Below are 19,552 nucleotides of genomic sequence, written 5' to 3' on the forward strand. Positions count from 1 at the left end.
GTTCAAGACAGGAATTAAGATGACCTTCACAAGTCTACTGACATAATGAGATAGTTCAAGGTGGACCTTCACAAGTCTATTGACATAATGGGATAGTTCAAGGTGGAGAATGTATTTATCATCTTCGTTTCGTTTTTATTTCGGGATGTTTTTACTACAATTCCCGTCTTGTTCGATTTCGGAGAATCTCCGCGGGCACCGTTAATAGCACATTCTCTAAAAATATATATATATAAATTAAATTATACAATAAATTTTTTAATATAATAAAATTATAAAAAAACTTATATAATATATTGAAAAATTATATTATTATAAAAAATTAAACTTAAAACTCTTATAAAATATAATAAATAAATAAATAAGTAATTTTATATATTTAATTATATTTATAATGTTCGAGATAAAATCGAGATGAGGACACAAATATATCCTTGTTCCATCCCCGATTAACTACCGGTAAAACTAGGAAAAACAACGTATCGTGAATAGAAATAAGATGGGCACTCGAACTTTCATTTTATTATATTTTTTTTCTCATGGTTGCATTTGCATAATCACTGAAAATTCATTAGTATTAACATGAAATTTATTAGAAAATAATGTTAGTATAAGAATAAAGAGACAGCTAGAATGATTTACCAAATATTTGCTTAATTGCAAATTAGGCAGCAGACACCAAACACCATCTAATTATATCTGGTGTTAGGAACTTTCACAACCACTTCAGTCACCTAATTATAATATTTATTAATTAAAACTCTATTACTCTACACAATTCTGTTCCCTTGTTCCCTCCCATCATTTTATTTTATTCAAACTTTTAATTATTAATTAATCATCCCTAATTAATATGTACAAACAGTACCATCCTCCCTTCTCATATATATATATATAAATCATTCATTCCATTCCATTCTATGTTCAATATTATTATTATTACTATACGCGACGACGGACGAGGATGAGCAACAGCAGCAGCTACATCAGAGTTGAAGGGCGTAGATGGGGCCACGTGTTTAGGGGTTTCCGGGTGAGTCGTAGGAGATTCTCGATTCGGACGACGGCGAGGATGATCAAGAACAGAGTTGTACGGCTTCTGAAACTCATCGGAAAATGGAAATCCTCTTACGTCGGAAAAGGAGGTGGGTGTGCCGGCGGCGGCGGAAACAAGCGTCGAGGTCGGCTGATCGTGCCAACTGGAACGGTTGTATACCATGATTGTCGGATGAGATCATTGGCCAGAACTAATTCTTTCTATTCAGAAGCCATTGCCGATTGTCTCGACTTCATCAAACGCTCATCGTCGGTCTCCATGGAGGATTGTAGATCCGTCACCGCTGGCGACCAGTAATATATATATTGTACATATCATTAGATTTGTTAGCATTTTTGTTTTTATAATGATTCGAGTATGAAAATTCAAACTCATGATTACGAGTACATGAATTGATAATGAATTATTATGCATCTATGGACTCTTGATTTTTAATTTTTTTTTTTTTGAATAAGCTAGAACTTAAGGGCATAATCAAAGAAATAAATGCTTCATGAATCATGAATGTATTTAAATATATATATATATTTAATAAAGTTTGAGAAAAAGAAAAGAAATGTATATGTGAAGATGGGTCAAATGGTCAATAGATGATTATTGATGGGGGAAGGTTAAAAGTAGGTGAGAGAAGATTCAAAAGATTATATTGCCAACCAATTCAATATTAAAATTAATAATAATATAACGAAATGGAATGGAAAAGACATTTTCAACTTTATAAAAAGTCCAATATCTGTCGTCATCATATCACTTTGATTTAATTTTAATCAATCTGGATGTGTATTGAATAATTTGTAATTGAAATGATACAATATTTTAATTAGTTTGAGGGAATCAAATAAATTAAATCAAATGTAAATTATTTTCAAAATAACTGTCTTTATATAAATTAGCATGTATCTCGAGTATTTGCATGTGTAATAATATAAAAAAATTGTGAAAAAATATTACGATAAAAATGTTTATGGGCGGGTCAACCCACAATTCGACTCAAGTGTCCATTTACTCTCACATATATCCAAATTAACCACAGCTCTCGACTCGACAATCCGGACACTTTAAAATTTTAGCATCATTATCTATATATAAATTAGTTAGTTAAAAAATTGAACTTATATTGTTAAAATATCTCGCGTTCATCAAATTTGGTGTTGAATTTAAAATATAAAGTGTTATTAACTTAGTTGGTTGTTGTACTTGTTTTTGTTAGGTTGCAAGTTTGAACCATACCTATAGTATTTTTAATTTTATTTTTAACCGTTTTAAGTTTATGGGCGGGTCAACTCACAATCCTACCTAAATATTCATTTAATCTCACATATATATTCAAATTAACCACAGCTCTCGACCCGGCAATCCGAATACTTTAGAAATTAAGCATCATTATATATATATAGATCGTTAACTTTAAAAAAAATTCTTTACTAGTCTCACATTCGCGAACCGTTATTGTTGGGAAGCAAACAGGAATTTCGAAAAATTGAAATTAGAGACTTAAACTTAATATGAGATTTTTTTCTTAAAAAAAAAAGCCTGATTATAGAGAGTAAGAAAAAAATGCACTTAGACAAAAAAAAGCCTGATTATAGAGAGTAAGAAAAAATGCACTTAGACAAAAATTGAACCCAAAACATAGTGTTTGTTTTGCTAACAAATAGACAACTTATGCAAAACTATTATTATTTTTAAAATTTTGTATAAATTATAAATATTTGATAGTTAATAAAAAATAATTGAACTAGTTTAAAATTAATACAATCTCCACATAAATTTGTGAATGTTTTTTTCAAGGTTTTAAAATACGCGGTTGGACCGCCGGTTCAACCGGTCCGACCGCGAACCGGTTGAAGGGACGATCCGGTTTTTGGCTTTAATGCGGTCACCTTTCGAACCGGTCAAAATCCGGTCCGACCGGACGGTTCAACCGAAAAAACGAACCGGAAATATCCGGTCCGAAAGGTCATTATTTTACAGTAAAACTCTGGACCTCTTCTCTCTCTACTGAAGTATCTTCTCCTCTCTCTCAAGACATCTACCTCTTCTCCTCTCTCTCAAGACTGGAATACTGGATCATCGGGCCTTCAAGAAGAAGACATCAGTGGGAGTCTGGCGGTGAGTTAACTGGAAGTGGCGGTGGTGATAAAACTTGAACAGCCATCTCAAATCTCAAATAACAACTCTACCCCTATTTTCCCATTACAACAATCGTAGATCTGAGGGATTCTTTCACTTAAGCAATTACTACATTCCTGCTCTGTCAAATCTGGAGTGCACTGCATCAAATCTGGTCCTTCCTTATTCCCCGCCGCAAATGTCCGACGCGAGCCGCCAGCCGCCGCCTTAACCATCAGATTGTTGAGCAACGACCGTAAGTCCTGGTTGAAGTCGGAGATGTAGCACCACCAATAAAGTAGCAGGTCATTGAAGACATCTGCAACATTCGATGAAATCTTGAAGGAGACCCACCGATAAGGACAACATCGTGGATGGTGTTCTTGTCCATCTTAGCATCCTTCAAACACTTCTCAACTGGCTCCATACACTTTCTAAATAAATCCATCTTCAAGTCCTCAAATCTTGCACTGGTAATGGTTGAATAGAACTTGGGATTTTCGTTGATCTACATTACATCCAACTGTTATATTATATATTTTAATCAATAGAGATGGAAGAAGGCGGAGAGAGGAGAACTTAAATTTAATGAATTTAAAATTCGGTTCAACCAGTGGTTGAACCGGTTGGACCGGTTAAACCGGAGTTCGCCCAGAAAAGCGGGTCGATAACCGGAACGGTTTTCAAAACCTTGGTTTTTTTTAATATTGATGAATCCATATTTTTTAAAAAGTACATGTCCATATACAAAATTATTTATTATTCATATTTTTTAATTTAAAAAATTAACAGTGTTTTTTATAGTCATTACCTCAACTTTAATATAGAATATTTTTAAGTAAAAATATAATTTATTTAATCTATTAAATTTCCCTAGATTTAATTATTTAAGAGAAAATAAATATTTTTTTTTTTTTAAGATTTTGGATGAATATTACAACTTGAAGAAATAAGAATCACCAAATTTGAAAGAAATAATATATGCCTTACCAAAATAGGACGACTACTCTACCCACATACCTTGTTTGGAAGTCGAAATATGCTGATCCTCGAACATATATATGCCTTGCCCATTTAGTATTTACTACTAAAAGATATTCATTCTACATGACTTATGTCAAAATATTTAAAAATACCATTCCTTTATTATTTAGACGAATTAATTGGCTACTTCCTTAGTTACAGCTAATTCGGACCCTTATTTCAAATCTCAAATTTGAGGCGCCTTATTATTAAAATTATACTTGGTTTAACGATTTCTAACACCGTTAACTTATTATTTACGTGATATTATTTATAAAAAAAAATAAGAAAATACATTTCACTAATTTAGTGACATGTCATTTTTTTTATAAGAGATTAATTGGCATTAAATCAATTGAGAGTTACCTATGTAAAATTAATTAGTAAATAATACAAAATATAATATATAAAATATTAAAGGTTGAAATTAGAGTTTTTGTTTTGAATTCAATTTAATAATATATTTTTTTTTTAAATTTAAATATAGGTTCTATGTTTGTTTGAAACTGAATTTTTTTTTTTTTAATTTTATAAGAATTTTGATCTTTTATACATAAACAAATAACATTGGATAACTATTATACATAAACAAACTAAAAACATAAAAATAAAAAAACAATTATTAATAAACTTACAAAAATATAAATCATAAACAATAACCATTATCCATACAAAAAATATATATATATATATATATATAAACCTAAATAAGCTTGAACTTGTTCAAGTAAACACAAGCCAAAAATAAAAAAGAAACACCTTTGATTGTTCATTTAGCTTGGCTCTTTCGAGACAAAATATTGATTTATTCATAATAATATTTAGCCTATGTGCATTGATTTCGTGACCTCAATGGTGAGCATACAACATGACTTGTTAGTGTTAGAATGAGGATAGAAAATTTATATTGAATTGTTATATATAGTTACATAGATTATGTCTATTATATAAATATTATAATTGACATATAAGAAATTAAATAATATAATATTGATATTATCACAATTTATAGTGTTGTGATAATATCTTATAAATATAATATATTATACTCTAACATTCCCACTCAAACTCACAATGCAACAACAATAAGCATTGAGAGTTTGACAATCAGTAAACGAAATCGCGAACAATAAGAAGTTACGTAGTATTCTCAATCTTCTTCTCTTCCTTCTATTCTCTTCTGCCCAATCCATTGACCATCAACCAAAAAAAAAAACTCTTTTTTGATTCAGGCCAACCAAAATTAACAACCAAACCAAAACCAAAAAAACAAACTGAAATCAACAATACACAACAACCAAACTAAAAACCAAACTAAAAACCAAACCAAAACCAATCAAGCCAAACATTACAAACTTAAGGAAAACCCAAACCAAATTCAACTCTCTCTACTCAACAAAACAATCAAACAAAGACCAATCAAACTACTAAGATCCTCAATCCAACTAGACGACAACAAATTCCCTCAAACAAAATCCAAGACCCTAGATAAGTTACTTAAGAACACCGACATAATAAATATTAATAATAAATGATTAAAGCCCTACATCAATGGTTAAGGTAACCATTAATGGAGGCAGCGGAAGACTATCATTTGATTGACTCAAGAACAATAACAAGGCTCTGATACCATGTTAGAATGAGGAGAGAAAGTTTGTATTGAATTGTTATACATGGTTACATAGATTGTGTCTATTATATAAACATTATAATTGACATATAAGGAAACTAAATAATATAATATTAATATTATCACAATTTATAATGTTGTGATAATATCTTACAAATATAATATATTATACTCTAACAGTTATAATATCGTTTTTTTAGTGAATTGACTAGGATAAGGAGGAACACTAGTAGTTGGATTTAATAATGTTGTTTGAGGAGGAGGAAGAGAAATACAAACAATAAGATTCGATGGAACTGTCCGAGGAAGGGGAAAATGAACACGATGAGCGAGAATTAATAGTATTGTCCAAGGAAGAACACCAGCAGTTGAATTCAATAGAGTTGATTATGTTGATTATCATACCACTCTCTTTTTCAACAACAAAATTTTATTCTTCAGTTATAACTTCAACCCCTTCTTTAATATCAAGTTCAAATTCTCATATATCCTCTTCAAAATCTTCAAACATTTTATTTTCTAAATTTTATTATGTCACCATTTCAACTTTAACCTCAACCTCTTCTCCATTTTCAAATTCAACCACTTCTTCAATTTTTTCCTTCACCACCATTTTCAATATATTGAACTTGTAGAGGTATCACGTTAATACGAGTCCTAACTTAGTTTAGTGCATCTTCAAAATTAATTAAGTTAAATAGTAACATCTACTCTTAAAAGTTATAGAACCTCTAACACATCATAATCATTATTGAAGTGACTTAAATCATCATCACCACGATACCAAAATCTAAAGAAAGACATATTTTAGTAGCTCAATGATTCAGCAAACTCCATAAAATCTAAAATGCATAATTGATCCACATCTCTAATGACCATCAAATTTTCTTGATCATTATGTATGAATTTCAAAAATCGACATAAATTCAAGTGTGATGTTTGAAAATTTTCAATAAAAAATTTATTGAAAGGAAATACAAAATTTAAATATCATACAATACATAATTTTGAAAAAGTTTTTCTAGACTTAGTGGGATGTTTAAGTGCATTCGTTTTCCACAATTATAAATTTCTTTTAAATATTCATTAGATACTAATCAAATAAAGTAACCGTTAAATTTTGACAATATGAAGTCTAAAATTGTGAGACAAAGAATCAACCATTATTATTTACAAAAATTGAATAACTTTATATGTATTGCAACAATATTTAATTTGAACAAAACCAAGAGAATCAATCAAAAGTCACAACTAACAAGTAACCTAACCCCCATTTTGAGCCCATTTTGCAAGCTTTCCTTGTCTATTTTGGCGCGAAATCTATGGCGGCTTAGGACCCTTCAATTTGTTTGGTCAAAATGATTACCATCGTACGGGCTTTAGGAGGGAGAGGGAGAGGGAGAGAGAGAAAAATGCCCTTTTGTAAAAAGCTCATTGATATTTTGAAAAAGACTCGAACCTACTTAGGCTTAGCCGGCGCAGCATCTTTATCGCTCGCTTCCTCTTCATACAATACCTCTACCGCAGCCGCCGCCATGACAGATAACAACAAGAACCACAGGACCCATGTCTGCATCATCGGCAGCGGTCCCGCCGCTCATACTGCTGCAATCTACGCCGCTCGAGCCGAGTTGAAACCGATCCTCTTTGAAGGATGGATGGCGAACGACATCGCCCCCGGAGGCCAACTCACCACCACAACAGACGTGGAGAACTTCCCCGGATTCCCAAAAGGTATTATGGGCGGCCAACTCATGGATAATTGCCGCAGCCAATCACTCCGATTTGGTACTCAGATCTTCACCGAAACTGTTACTGATGTCGATTTCTCCTCTTCACCCTTCAAGGTATTAACCGATTCACGCTCTGTCGAAGCTGATACTGTCATTGTCGCCACGGGAGCTGTGGCCAAGAGGCTCAACTTCCCAGGATCCTGCGACGGGAAAGGTGGGTTTTGGAACAAGGGAATATCTGCCTGCGCTGTTTGTGATGGAGCTGCTCCGATCTTCAGGAACAAGCCGCTGGCTGTTATCGGCGGCGGAGATTCAGCCATGGAAGAGGCAAATTTCCTTACGAAATACGGGTCGAAGGTTTACATCATTCATAGAAGGGATGAATTTAGGGCTTCGAAGATTATGCAGAATAGGACATTGTCAAACCCCAAAATCGAGGTTTTGTGGAATTCTTCGGCAGTGGAAGCATATGGTGAAGAAACGAAGAATGTTTTGGGGGGACTGAAGATAAAGAATGCTGTGACAGGAGAAGTGTCTGATTTGAAAGTTTCAGGCTTGTTCTTTGCGATAGGACATGAACCGGCGACCAAGTTTCTGAATGGGAAGCTGGAACTGGATTCTGATGGTTATATAGCTACGAAGCCGGGGACGACCCACACCAGCATTGCTGGCGTTTTCGCGGCTGGAGATGTGCAGGACAAGAAGTACAGGCAGGCTATTACTGCTGCTGGAACTGGTTAGTGATTCTCTCTTTTGTGTTTGGTTCATAATACACCATAGCTCTTTAGAGTCGACTTAAGACACCAAAAGATCGGGTTCAATTCAATTTGAAAGTTCTTTGAGTTTAAGCGGGAGTTAAGACGGTGGAGTGTCATGCTAATTCTCCTTTAATTCCAAAAAAAAACACATAGCTCTTAAGATTTAAAATTGTTATCTTTGAAACTCAGCTATTGACACCACTTTGTATCATGTCCCTCAGCTATGTTGTCCATTTGAATTATAGGAATGCCCGAATTGATTCACATACCTACATGCTGACATTATTTATAATTTCCAGTTTACATTGCTCCAATTGGATTCGATTGCATGATCCTTTCATTATCACCAAAACCCATCATTGACCCTTGAGTAGAAAAGAAGGATCAGTTATATCATACTCAAATCAATCATCCTCTAAATACCACCCCTCTTCTCTGAATCTTTCATCCCTATGACATTTCAGGAAAGTATCATCATTGTTGCTTCTCTTTATCAAATTTTGTTTTGTCATTTCTTTTGCTTTGCTTCTCTATGTTGTATTCTTCTTGGCATCTTCAATGCTGCCCCTACATGTATGGTTGAAAATGAGTTGGAGGAGAGAAATTGGATGTGAATAAACATAAATTTTAAGTGGTGCAGTATAAACTTGAAGGTTACAATTTGACTCATTTGAAATGCAAGAATAGATTAGTTCTCGGATTTTATCTTTGTATCTCCACTTAGATAAGTTTATAATTGAGAATTGATTATTATTATGAATTGTGGGGGTCGAGCTGAGTTTAGACGATAAAACATCAACAAATTTATAAACATCAACATTATCTCATTTACATCCACATGTGACATTCGGATGATTTATTTCAATAACAAAAGTGTTTCCAATGATATTTCAATAACCTTTCTAATCCAAACTAGTAAGTTTTATGATTCACTTGGATATACAATATAGTTTTAGGTTTTAACAATAGCAATGCCTTTGTTTCCCACTTCTTGTTTCCTGTTTCTTAGGCTTTGTTTCTCGTCATGTAGTCTCTTATGTCTCCAACTCTTAAGGCTTCGCTCTCTACCCTTTGTCTCCACTTTCTTGATCTTTAGGCTTCACAATAACCGACAATCATGCCCCACTTCAATTTAGGGCATTCTTAACGAGAATCAAACACAACTTGTTCTTTTAGGTCTGACTTTTACGTTTGACTCTTAATTTATGGCGTTCTTAATGATTCAACTAAAGAATACATGTATTTATAGTAGTAGTAGATGTGTATAGAACTTATTGTGACATGTTATGAAATGGTGCAGGGTGTATGGCAGCATTGGATGCTGAACATTATTTGCAAGAAATCATGGGAGCTCAAGATGGCAAGACAAATGAATGAATGAATGAATGATTCTCTTCATATTTCTTTCTTACTCATTAGACTCCACCTGGTTGGTTGGGTAATTGGTATTTGGTGGTTTATATTATCGCTTTTTAAGAACCAAAAGAAAACAAGATTGGTTTCTTATTATTTAGAAGACTAATGAAGATATTATATCTCTCTATAAATCTCTTTGTCTGCTCCATCCATCATATAATATGATGGTTAATGTAAACTAAAATTAAGAATAAATCTAAATACCAGGAATCCATGCTTCTATGTCTTGATGTACACAAACAAGATTGATTGATTGATTGATTATTCGTTATCAAAATAAGAAATTCTTAATTAAAGGCAATGTGCCCCAACTAATTCAAAAAATATATTTTTGGTCACAATTTCAAATTCAATTTTATTTTTCATTCTTTGATCAGAACAACATATGCTCTTAACTAGATACAAAATATATGACAAATTAAATAAATAAATATATATATATATATATATATATATATTTTTTTCTCTTAATTAGATATTTTTCTTCTAATCTCTTTATTCATGATCTTCATTCCCTAAGTTATTATTTTTATTCCTAAATTTCCTTCTATCTCTATGACTTATAATATAAATTATTATTTGATCACTTCTCATCTCACAATAAATATTATATATATATATAATAAAATTATTATTGAAGATTTTGATAAGAGTTTTCATAACATTTCCCTGCCCAGCTGCACAAATTTAATAACCTGCCATAAAATATGGTACATAATAGAAAATAAAATGAGTTAAACACTATTTTATTTTATTTTATTTTTAATATAAAATAATTGAATACTTCAATTTAAAACGTTCTAAATGAAAATCAAACTTGTGATTATTGGTTTCTATTGAATCACTTTTTCAAACTTGTGATTATTGATTTCTTTTGAATCACTCTTACCAATTGAATTATCTATGTGTGTTTAAATAGTCAACACTATTCAATACGTAACCCATTCAAACAAAATAGTTAAATTAGAATTTAATGTATAATTTTTCTTTTAATGAAAGAAAATAGTTAAATTGGATATATTAGTTTTGTTATATAAATTTTCATACTCAAGAAGGAGAAGAAAATAAATAAAAAAAAGAATAATTTGAATGTTAATAAATAAATTATATATTTTGTTAATGTTGAAAACTGACCATCAGAGTCATGACATCTCTTTACTACAATTTAGGTGTCCTAAGCCTTTCATTTCTTATTAATCAATTTTGACCCTTGATATTTATTATGGATAAAAAATAATATATATTAACAAAACAACTGAAAGATAAAAAAAATATAGAGAAAAAAAAGTAAACAATTTTTTTCAAAGTAAAATATTAATTAATTTAATTAAGCATTACAATACATATAATAAATTTATTCCACAACCAAAATCTTAAAACAAAAGGAAACTAAAAAACATAAAATGATTGTGATAATATTTTATGGAGGGATAAGATTGTAGACATATAAAATAACAAACTGATCATTCAATTCATTCCAATTTCCAACCTTCAACCCAATTAAATTTAGTTTTTTACTCAAATTATTTAAAAAATGAAATAAATAGACAAACATATTTACTTGAATGTTTGCTTCTCCTTAAGGGATAGAACTAAACTAGTGACTATTGTCACTTTGGAGAATGGACGTGACAAGAGACACTATAAATACTCACACCAACTAGCTTAGTTGTTGATTACAACATGCATCTAATATATATGGGCATGTCTATATACCTTACCTTAATACATACTCAACCCCACAATTTAATTAAGTTTCTATATTAAGTCACATGACGCAATTACTATTATTCATTCATTCATACATAGACGGGTGTTTGAGTCCGAATATATGATGCATATTCGTGTCAATTGTCGCATAGTTTCATTAAACCAACTAGCATGTATCACGTGCATTTGCACGAGTAATAATATAAAAAACCGTGAAAAAAATATTACGGTAAAATTTTTATGGGCGGGTCAACACACAATCCGACCCAATTATCCATTTACTCTCACATATATATTCAAATTAACCACAACTCTCGACCCGGCAATCCGGACACTTTAAAAATTAAGCATCATTATCTATATATAGATTAGTTAGTTAAAAAGTTGAACTTATATTGTTAAAATGTCACGCGTTTATCAAATTTTGGGTTGAATTTAAAATATAAAGTGTTATTAACTTAGTTGGTTAAAAGGTTGTATTAATTTTGTTAGGTTGCAAGTTCTCACCATACCTATAGCATTTTTAATTTTATTTTTAACCGTTTTAAGTTTATGGGCGGGTCAACCCACAATCCGACCCAAGTATTCATTTACTCTCACATATATCCAAATTAACCACAACTCTCGACCCGATAATCCGGACACTTTAAAAATTAAGCATCATTATATATATATAGATTAGTTAGTTAAAAAGTTGAACTTATATTGTTAAAATGTCACGCGTTTATCAAATTTTGGGTTAAATTTAAAGTATAAAGTGTTATTAGCTTAGTTGGTTAAAATGTTGTACTTATTTTGTTATGTTGCAAATTCGAACCATACCTATAGCATTTTTAATTTTATTTTTAACCGTTTTAAGTTTATGGGCGAGTCAACTCACAATCCGACTCAAATATCCATTTACTCTCACATATATCCAAATTAACCACAGCTCTCGACCCGGCAATTCGGACACTTTAAAAATTAAGCATCATTATATATATATAGATTAGCTAGTTAAAAAGTTGAATTTATATTGTTAAAATATCACGCGTTTATCAAATTTTGAGTTGAATTTAAAATATAAAGTGTTATTAGCTTAGTTGGTTAAAAGGTTGTACTTGTTTTGTTAGGTAACAAGTTCGAACCATACCTATAGCATTTTTAATTTTATTTTTAACCGTTTTAAAATTTTAATTATATGGGCGAGTCAACCCACAATCCGACCCAAGTATTAATTTACTCTCACGTATATCCAAATTAACTACAGCTCTCGACCCGACAATCCAAACACTTTAAAAATTAAGCATCATTATATATATATAGATTAGTTAGTTAAAAAGTTGAACTTATATTGTTAAAATGTCACGCGTTTATCAAATTTTGGGTTGAATTTAAAATATAAAGTGTTATTAGCCTAGTTTGTTAAAAGGTTATATTTGTTTTGTTATGTTGCAAGTTCGAACCATACCTTTAGCATTTTTAATTTTATTTTTAACCGTTTTAAGTTTATCGGCGAGTCAACTCACAATCCGACTCAAATATCCATTTACTCTCACATATATCCAAATTAACCACAGCTCTCGATACGACAATCCGGACACTTTAAAATTAATCATCATTATATATATATAGATTAGTTAGTTAAAAAGTTGAACTTATATTGTTAAAATGTCACGTGTTTATCAAATTTTGGGTTGAAATTAAAATATAAAATGTTATTAGCCTAGTTGGTTAAAAGGTTGTACTTGTTTTGTTAGGTTGCAAGTTCTCACCATACCTATAGCATTTTTAATTTTATTTTTAACCGTTTTAAGTTTATGGGCGGGTCAACCCACAATCCGACCCAAGTATTCATTTACTCTCACATATATCCAAATTAACCACAGCTCTCGACCCGACAATCCGGACACTTTAAAAATTAAGCATCATTATATATATATATATATATATATATATATATATATATATAGATTAGTTAGTTAAAAAGTTGAACTTATATTGTTAAAATGTCACGCATTTATCAAATTTTAGGTTGAATTTAAAATATAAAGTGTTATCAATTTAGTTGGTTAAAAGGTTGTACTTGTTTTGTTAGGTTGCAAGTTTGAACCATACCTATAGCATTTTTAATTTTATTTTTAATCGTTTTAAGTTTATGAGCGGGTCAACCCACAATCCGACCCAAGTATCCATTTACTCTCACATATATGCAAATTAACCACACCTCTAGACCCGGAAATCCGGACACTTTAAAAATTAAGCATCATTATATATATATAGATTAAATAGTTAAAAAGTTGAACTTATATTGTTAAAATGTCACGCGTTTATTAAATTTTGGGTTGAATTTTAAATATAAAGTGTTATTAGCTTAGTTGGTTAAAAGGTTGTACTTGTTTTGTTAGGTAGCAAGTTCGAACCATACCTATAGCATTTTTAATTTTATTTTTAACCGTTTTAAGTTTATGGGCGGGTCAACCCACAATCCGACTCAAGTATCCATTTACTCTCACATATATCCAAATTAACCACAGCTTTCGACCCGGCAATTCTGACACTTTAAAAATTAAGCATCATTTGTATATATATATATTTTCATATATCGAAAATCTATCCAACAAAAAAAGTGTGACTGAAAATGGCATAATCTTAATTACTAATTTATAAGTAACATGAATTCCTAAACCAATCACACTGGTTAATTAATTAATTAATTAATGATGCATAAAATATAAGTTGATTGTCTCATATTTTGTTTATATGTACAATATTCATAACAAGCTAGCAACTTGCTTGGTGTACAATAATAATATTTAATTATTAATAATGCCAATATTAATTCTCATATACAACTCCCAACTTATTCCAAAAATTTATTTATTGCATTTTATAAAAAGTCAATAATTTCCTGCATTTCTATATCTAAAAGATCTAGTTTGATATTTTGAGTTCATTTTAGATTCAAAACAAAATATTTGTCGTATTATTATTATTTTAATTATTAAATAATTTAATTTATTAATAAAAGATACTAAAATATCCTAAATTAAATTTTATTAAATTATTTTAATTTTAAATACAAAACAACATTTTTGTAATTTATCTAAACATATATTAATAAATCATTTATTTTTCTCGAATAATTTAATTTTTTTTTTGATATAATCCAACAAATTACTAAAAAAATGCAACATCACTATCAAAGATGGTTCAAAACCAATATTTACAGTTTTAAACACTTAAATTTGTTTCCTTCATTAATAATCAATTATCCACCATTAATGTTTAATTAATTACAAAGTTCATTAGTACTTTCAGCGACTGTATAGGGGCTCGGAAGGGCCGAAGCCGATCCTAAAAAATCATTAAAAAATAATAAAACTTACTTTTATCATTCGTTTTATTCAATTTTTTTTTGTTATTTTTGTAAAAAAAAAAGTCCACCTTAATCTTTTTTCAAGCTTACCCTAACTCTAAATTATGATTCAAACTTCAAAACACCTTCCAATTTTATTTTTTTAAAGTTAATCAGTGCATGAGTAGATTTGTGTGAAATTGCTATTATTTTGTAATATATATATATATATATTGATTTATTTTAAGTATAATCGATACTTATCCAATTTAAACTAGCTAAAGTAGTTGATTATTGCACAATTGCTAGATTTATATATATCCAAACAATGGGATTGAATTGAATGATTTCTTAGATCACATTTTTTACTTTGATATGCACAATCTTGACAAGACATGAATTGTTGATCTCACTAGAAGCTATACAATAGTAAAGAAGAGAGTTTTAATTTTGCTAACAAAAATGACGACACCCTTGAGGTATGAGATGTCAATACTCAAAAAAGAAAAAAAACATTTGAAGAAAATGAATTTGATGCGAGAGAGATTTACGATACCTTCCTTGATGTATAAACTAAATGATTTTTTTTGCTAAAGATTGAGATTGATCCTATACCAATATACCATATGATATTATTTAAAATGAGACGATTAATGATCTTGATTTTTATTGTCTTTGTTCATGTCACAAATGTTAATTTCTTGGATATGAGGTGGAATGATAGTTTTTTTTATTCATTTCCCCTTTAATTAACCTAAGTTTTTTGTTTTTCAATATTGTTAAATTTTTGTCTTAATGCATTAACCTTAATTTCAATAATTAGTTTATTATGAACCATATGTTATTAATAGACAACGTGTTTATAGTACATACCCACCAAAATGTTTTAAGTTAGGGCTAGCTACTTTAATCATGCTGATAATTAAAAGATCTTATGTTGATTTTGTTAATATTAATGTCTATAAGAATACAACTAGGGTTGAAAGGTTAATTTCAAGTTGGCAGGTTAACGGGTTGAACGATTTTAACTTGAATCTGACATGTTTAGTAATTTGAGTCAAAATTTCTAACTTGAACCTAACATTTTATTTGTGATTGACCCGAATCTGACTCGTTTGACCCGATTTACCTTACCTAACTTAACTCGAATCAAACCTGATGTAATTAATTCACATCTCACTATTTCAAATTATATAATATCAATAAAAAAAATAAAGTTTAATCACAAATCCACTTATAAATTCTTTTATAAAAAAGATGAGTGAGTAAATAGGAAAAAATAACACAAAACTCAATAAAAGAAATTTGTAAACAAATTATTGAGTCTACTTTGAGTTATGTTAGGTCGACCCGATTTTGATCTATTTATTAATCAGGTTAAATATGTCGACCTGATTTTGACCCAAACAAAAAAATATATGACCCTAAACTGATTTTTTTTTGTTCGATTAGGATCGGATTTTTGTGTGGGATCCAAAATTGTCTGACCTAAATCCAACATATATATATATATATGATACATGATTACATGTCATTATGGATCGGTCCAATTGTGTAAACATTAAGGAGCGAAGCTAAACGACACGAGGTAACTTAGACTTTGTCGTTAGGTCATTGATTTGATGGTGTCACCTAATGATCTAAAATAAGATAAAAGATGAAATTATACATTTATTTATTGGGAATAATGTCATTTTTACCATCGAACTATAACGGAATATTCACGTATATCACTGAACTATTTTTTGTTCGTTTATACCACTGTAGTTGAGTTTAATGTTCATCTATGTCACTGTTGGACAAAAACATCCAAATCCGTTAATTTTTCCGTTAAATGATGACACGTGTGATTGACATGTCATTTTTTAAAAATTAATATATATATATATATTATATTTTTATTTTTATTTTTATTCACTATTTTAAATAATAAAACTTAATTTACATTTTCAAAGGTATTAACCAAATAAATTATATATTTTGAGAAGCATTAACAATAATTCACTTTATTTTAATTAATATATTTTCAACATTTATTTTTATTAACATTTCTAAATAATAACGCTAATAAAAATAAATGTTAAAAATATATTAATTTAAAAAAAAAATGAATTATTGTTAGTGTCTCTCGAAATGTCTATATTGTTTGGCTAATGCCTCTAAAAATATAAAAGTTTTATTATTTAGAAATTATGAATAAAAATAAAAATATAATATATATTATTTAAAAAAAAAATAACATATCAATTACACGTGTCATCATCTAACGAAAACTTAACGGAATTAGATGTTTTTATCCAGCAGCAATGACATAGATGAACATTAAACTCAATTACAGTGATATGAACGAATAAAAATTAGTTCAGTAATATACGTGAATATTATGTTATAATTCGATTCCTTTTATTTATTTGGAATAAAGATAGGATATTATACCCAAAATTTACATAATATTTAAAGTAGGAGCCTAATCTAGTAGTAACCCCTAATTAAAATACAATTCTACTTAGAAAGAACTAACTACTAGCTAGAATTGGATGTAGACCTATTATATTTCATATGGCTTTTAACAAGCTGACCGGAGGCAAGCGCCGCCATTAGAGATAGCTCTCCGGCAAGAACAGCTCCGGCCACAATACTAGCCAACTGTCTGGCGTTTGCGCCAGGATTCTCTTGGTTTGCACCTTTCACTCCAAGAAGGTTCAAACAAGCTGCTTGAGATGCCAATTGAGTCCCTCCTCCAACTGTCCCAACCTCAATAGATGGCATGGTGACCGAGATGTGAAGATCTGTTCCATCGTTGATAGCTTCCATCATTGTAATACAGTTTGAGCTTTCCACATTCTGAGCTGGGTCTTGTCCTGTGGCTAAGAATAGTGCAGAAACAATATTGCTTGAATGGGCATTGAACCCACCAAGAGACCCTGCTAAGGCAGACCCAGCTAAGTTCTTTAGCACGTTTAGCTCGACAAGACTAGCCACGTTGGTTTTCAATACCTTCTTTACCACTTCCTCCTTTATTACTGCTTCGCAAACAACTGATTTCCCTCGACCCTCTATCCAGTTCACTGCAGCAGGTTTCTTATCCGAACAGAAGTTACCTGATGATCATCATCATCATATCTCAAGATATTGACAATTTAAAGAAACATGTCATTCATTAATTAATTAATACCAGAGATGCCCATAACGTCCATGTCTGTATAATAAGCTTGAAGATAGTCTAGAACATTCTGAACACCCTTGGAGACCATGTTCATCCCCATTGCATCACCCGTGCTGCAGCTGAATCTCGGGTACAGATTTTTTCCAGCGATTCCACATTTCACACCCTTTAGCCTGGCAAATCTGCTTGTTCTGTCACCAATTTCAGAAACCAGGGAAAAAAGAAGGGTAAATTTGATTTTCAGGATATTAAAACAAGAATAGCATGAATTGATGGCCGTATGAGTGTGTGAGAGAGAGAGGGAGAAAAATGGTGGGTGGGTGTCAGAAATGGCGGAACAGAGACAAAAGCATGAAAGAAATGAGGATTTGACTGACTTGTTGAAAACGATGGCTAAGTTGTCAAAATTCATGGGATCCTCCAAGAAGAACTTTACTTCAGCAGCTCTCTTAGCACTCGGAAATCTCACCACCGGAGCTCTCGTCATGCTGTCTTTCAGCAAAACGCTGCTCGCTCCGCCGGACAAGTATATGGCTTTGCATCCCCTGTTCGTGCTAGCCACTAAACACCCTTCCGTGGTCGCCATCGGCACTGAGTATTCCCTACCATTTAACAGCAAAGGACCCGCAATTCCCACCGGAATCTGAACGTACCCAACTGGCATTTCGCAGCACTGATCCAAAATCGATTCATAATCGAACCCTTCCAACGGCATACCCACAAGCGATTTCCCTGTCATTCTCTGTAACGCTTCACGACGAATCGCCGCCGCAAGTTTACAGTCCTGGAGTTTCGATTCAAGCGAGTAAGACGAAATGGTCCCGGCTACAACCGCCTTCACTATCTCCTCAGACGTTCCTGGCGTGACAAGAACGGGAGCGGGTTTTCCGGATGCCGGAGATGAATGATGAGGTACAAGGGAGTCATCTCTGAACGCAACCCTAGTGATCTTTTTCTTTGATTCGCTCTCAGCAGCACATAAATGGATGTTCTGTGGAGATTTTCCAGTGAAGAGAGAATGGACGAAATCTACACCGATGAAACCAACAAGGTAGACGGTGGAAGCTACGAGAGAGATAACGGCGCCTAGCTCTGGAAGTGTGACGACGTGAAGTGGTTGGGAGTTTCGGATCTTATTTCTCCAACGATAGAGGAGGAAATAGGCAACGGAAAAGAAGACGGCGAAGAATATGATGCTGGTCGTGTGGTAGATATGATGAGATGGAGGAGTGGCGAAGGCCGGCCGGTTCGGTTTCAGGTCAGAGGCAGCCGCTGCCGTCGCCGCCGCCTTGGAGGGGCGGAGCGATTTGACTGGAGTCCGCTTGCTTGCGTTCATGGCGATTTTGGAAACGCTGGATGGTTTTAGACTGAACAGAGGTAGTGGACGTGTTTTATAGGCTGATAAGTTGTTTGTTGGCGCGCGTGACTTATGCCCACATAAACCGCGTGTTCAAACTATTTATTTATTTTTTAATTTATTTTTGAATTATATGTAAAAATAATACTTTTTAAATAGTTAATGGTATGGTTTTAGCCTTTTAGGAGAAAGAAAGAAATGGATAATCATACAGCACAAAAAAAAAATACAAGATTACAAAAATATTACTTAA

At 31.6% G+C, this 19,552-nt stretch overlaps 3 protein-coding genes across 3 annotated transcripts; 1 reads left to right on the forward strand and 2 right to left on the reverse strand.

The window, feature by feature from the left end:
• Positions 1–3,404: 3,404 nt before the first annotated feature.
• LOC124916118 (heat shock cognate 70 kDa protein 1-like) lies at positions 3,405–4,243 on the reverse strand. Its single transcript, XM_047456853.1, has 2 exons — positions 4,190–4,243; positions 3,405–3,677 (listed from the first exon to the last, which is right to left on the reverse strand). The coding sequence occupies exons 1-2, from the start codon at positions 4,241–4,243 to the stop codon at positions 3,405–3,407; spliced, it is 327 nt and encodes a 108-aa protein (XP_047312809.1).
• A 2,944-nt stretch (positions 4,244–7,187) lies between these two features.
• On the forward strand, positions 7,188–9,898 carry LOC124914206 (thioredoxin reductase NTRB-like). The gene is made up of 2 exons (XM_047454707.1): positions 7,188–8,291; positions 9,614–9,898. The coding sequence occupies exons 1-2, from the start codon at positions 7,235–7,237 to the stop codon at positions 9,688–9,690; spliced, it is 1,134 nt and encodes a 377-aa protein (XP_047310663.1). The 5' UTR covers positions 7,188–7,234; the 3' UTR covers positions 9,691–9,898.
• A 7,401-nt stretch (positions 9,899–17,299) lies between these two features.
• On the reverse strand, positions 17,300–19,291 carry LOC124914205 (3-hydroxy-3-methylglutaryl-coenzyme A reductase 1-like). The gene is made up of 3 exons (XM_047454706.1): positions 18,320–19,291; positions 17,952–18,133; positions 17,300–17,877 (listed from the first exon to the last, which is right to left on the reverse strand). The coding sequence occupies exons 1-3, from the start codon at positions 19,276–19,278 to the stop codon at positions 17,300–17,302; spliced, it is 1,719 nt and encodes a 572-aa protein (XP_047310662.1). The 5' UTR covers positions 19,279–19,291.
• Between the last annotated feature and the right edge of the window lie 261 nt (positions 19,292–19,552).

The sequence above is a fragment of the Impatiens glandulifera genome, chromosome 9, assembly GCF_907164915.1.
Source record: "Impatiens glandulifera chromosome 9, dImpGla2.1, whole genome shotgun sequence".
Lineage (NCBI taxonomy): Eukaryota > Viridiplantae > Streptophyta > Magnoliopsida > Ericales > Balsaminaceae > Impatiens > Impatiens glandulifera.

Excerpts from the sequence above, each read along its gene's own strand:
- LOC124916118 (XM_047456853.1), bottom strand. The coding sequence starts at position 4,243 with ATGGGCAAGGCATATATATGTTCGAGGATCAGCATATTTCGACTTCCA. Across the intron at positions 3,678-4,189 it reads TATTTCGACTTCCAAACAAG|ATCAACGAAAATCCCAAGTT; the intron begins GTATGTGGGTAG and ends GATGTAATGTAG.
- LOC124914206 (XM_047454707.1), top strand. The coding sequence starts at position 7,235 with ATGCCCTTTTGTAAAAAGCTCATTGATATTTTGAAAAAGACTCGAACC. Across the intron at positions 8,292-9,613 it reads TATTACTGCTGCTGGAACTG|GGTGTATGGCAGCATTGGAT; the intron begins GTTAGTGATTCT and ends GAAATGGTGCAG.
- LOC124914205 (XM_047454706.1), bottom strand. The coding sequence starts at position 19,278 with ATGAACGCAAGCAAGCGGACTCCAGTCAAATCGCTCCGCCCCTCCAAG. Across the intron at positions 18,134-18,319 it reads TTAGCCATCGTTTTCAACAA|AACAAGCAGATTTGCCAGGC; the intron begins GTCAGTCAAATC and ends AATTGGTGACAG. Across the intron at positions 17,878-17,951 it reads GGACGTTATGGGCATCTCTG|GTAACTTCTGTTCGGATAAG; the intron begins GTATTAATTAAT and ends GATGATCATCAG.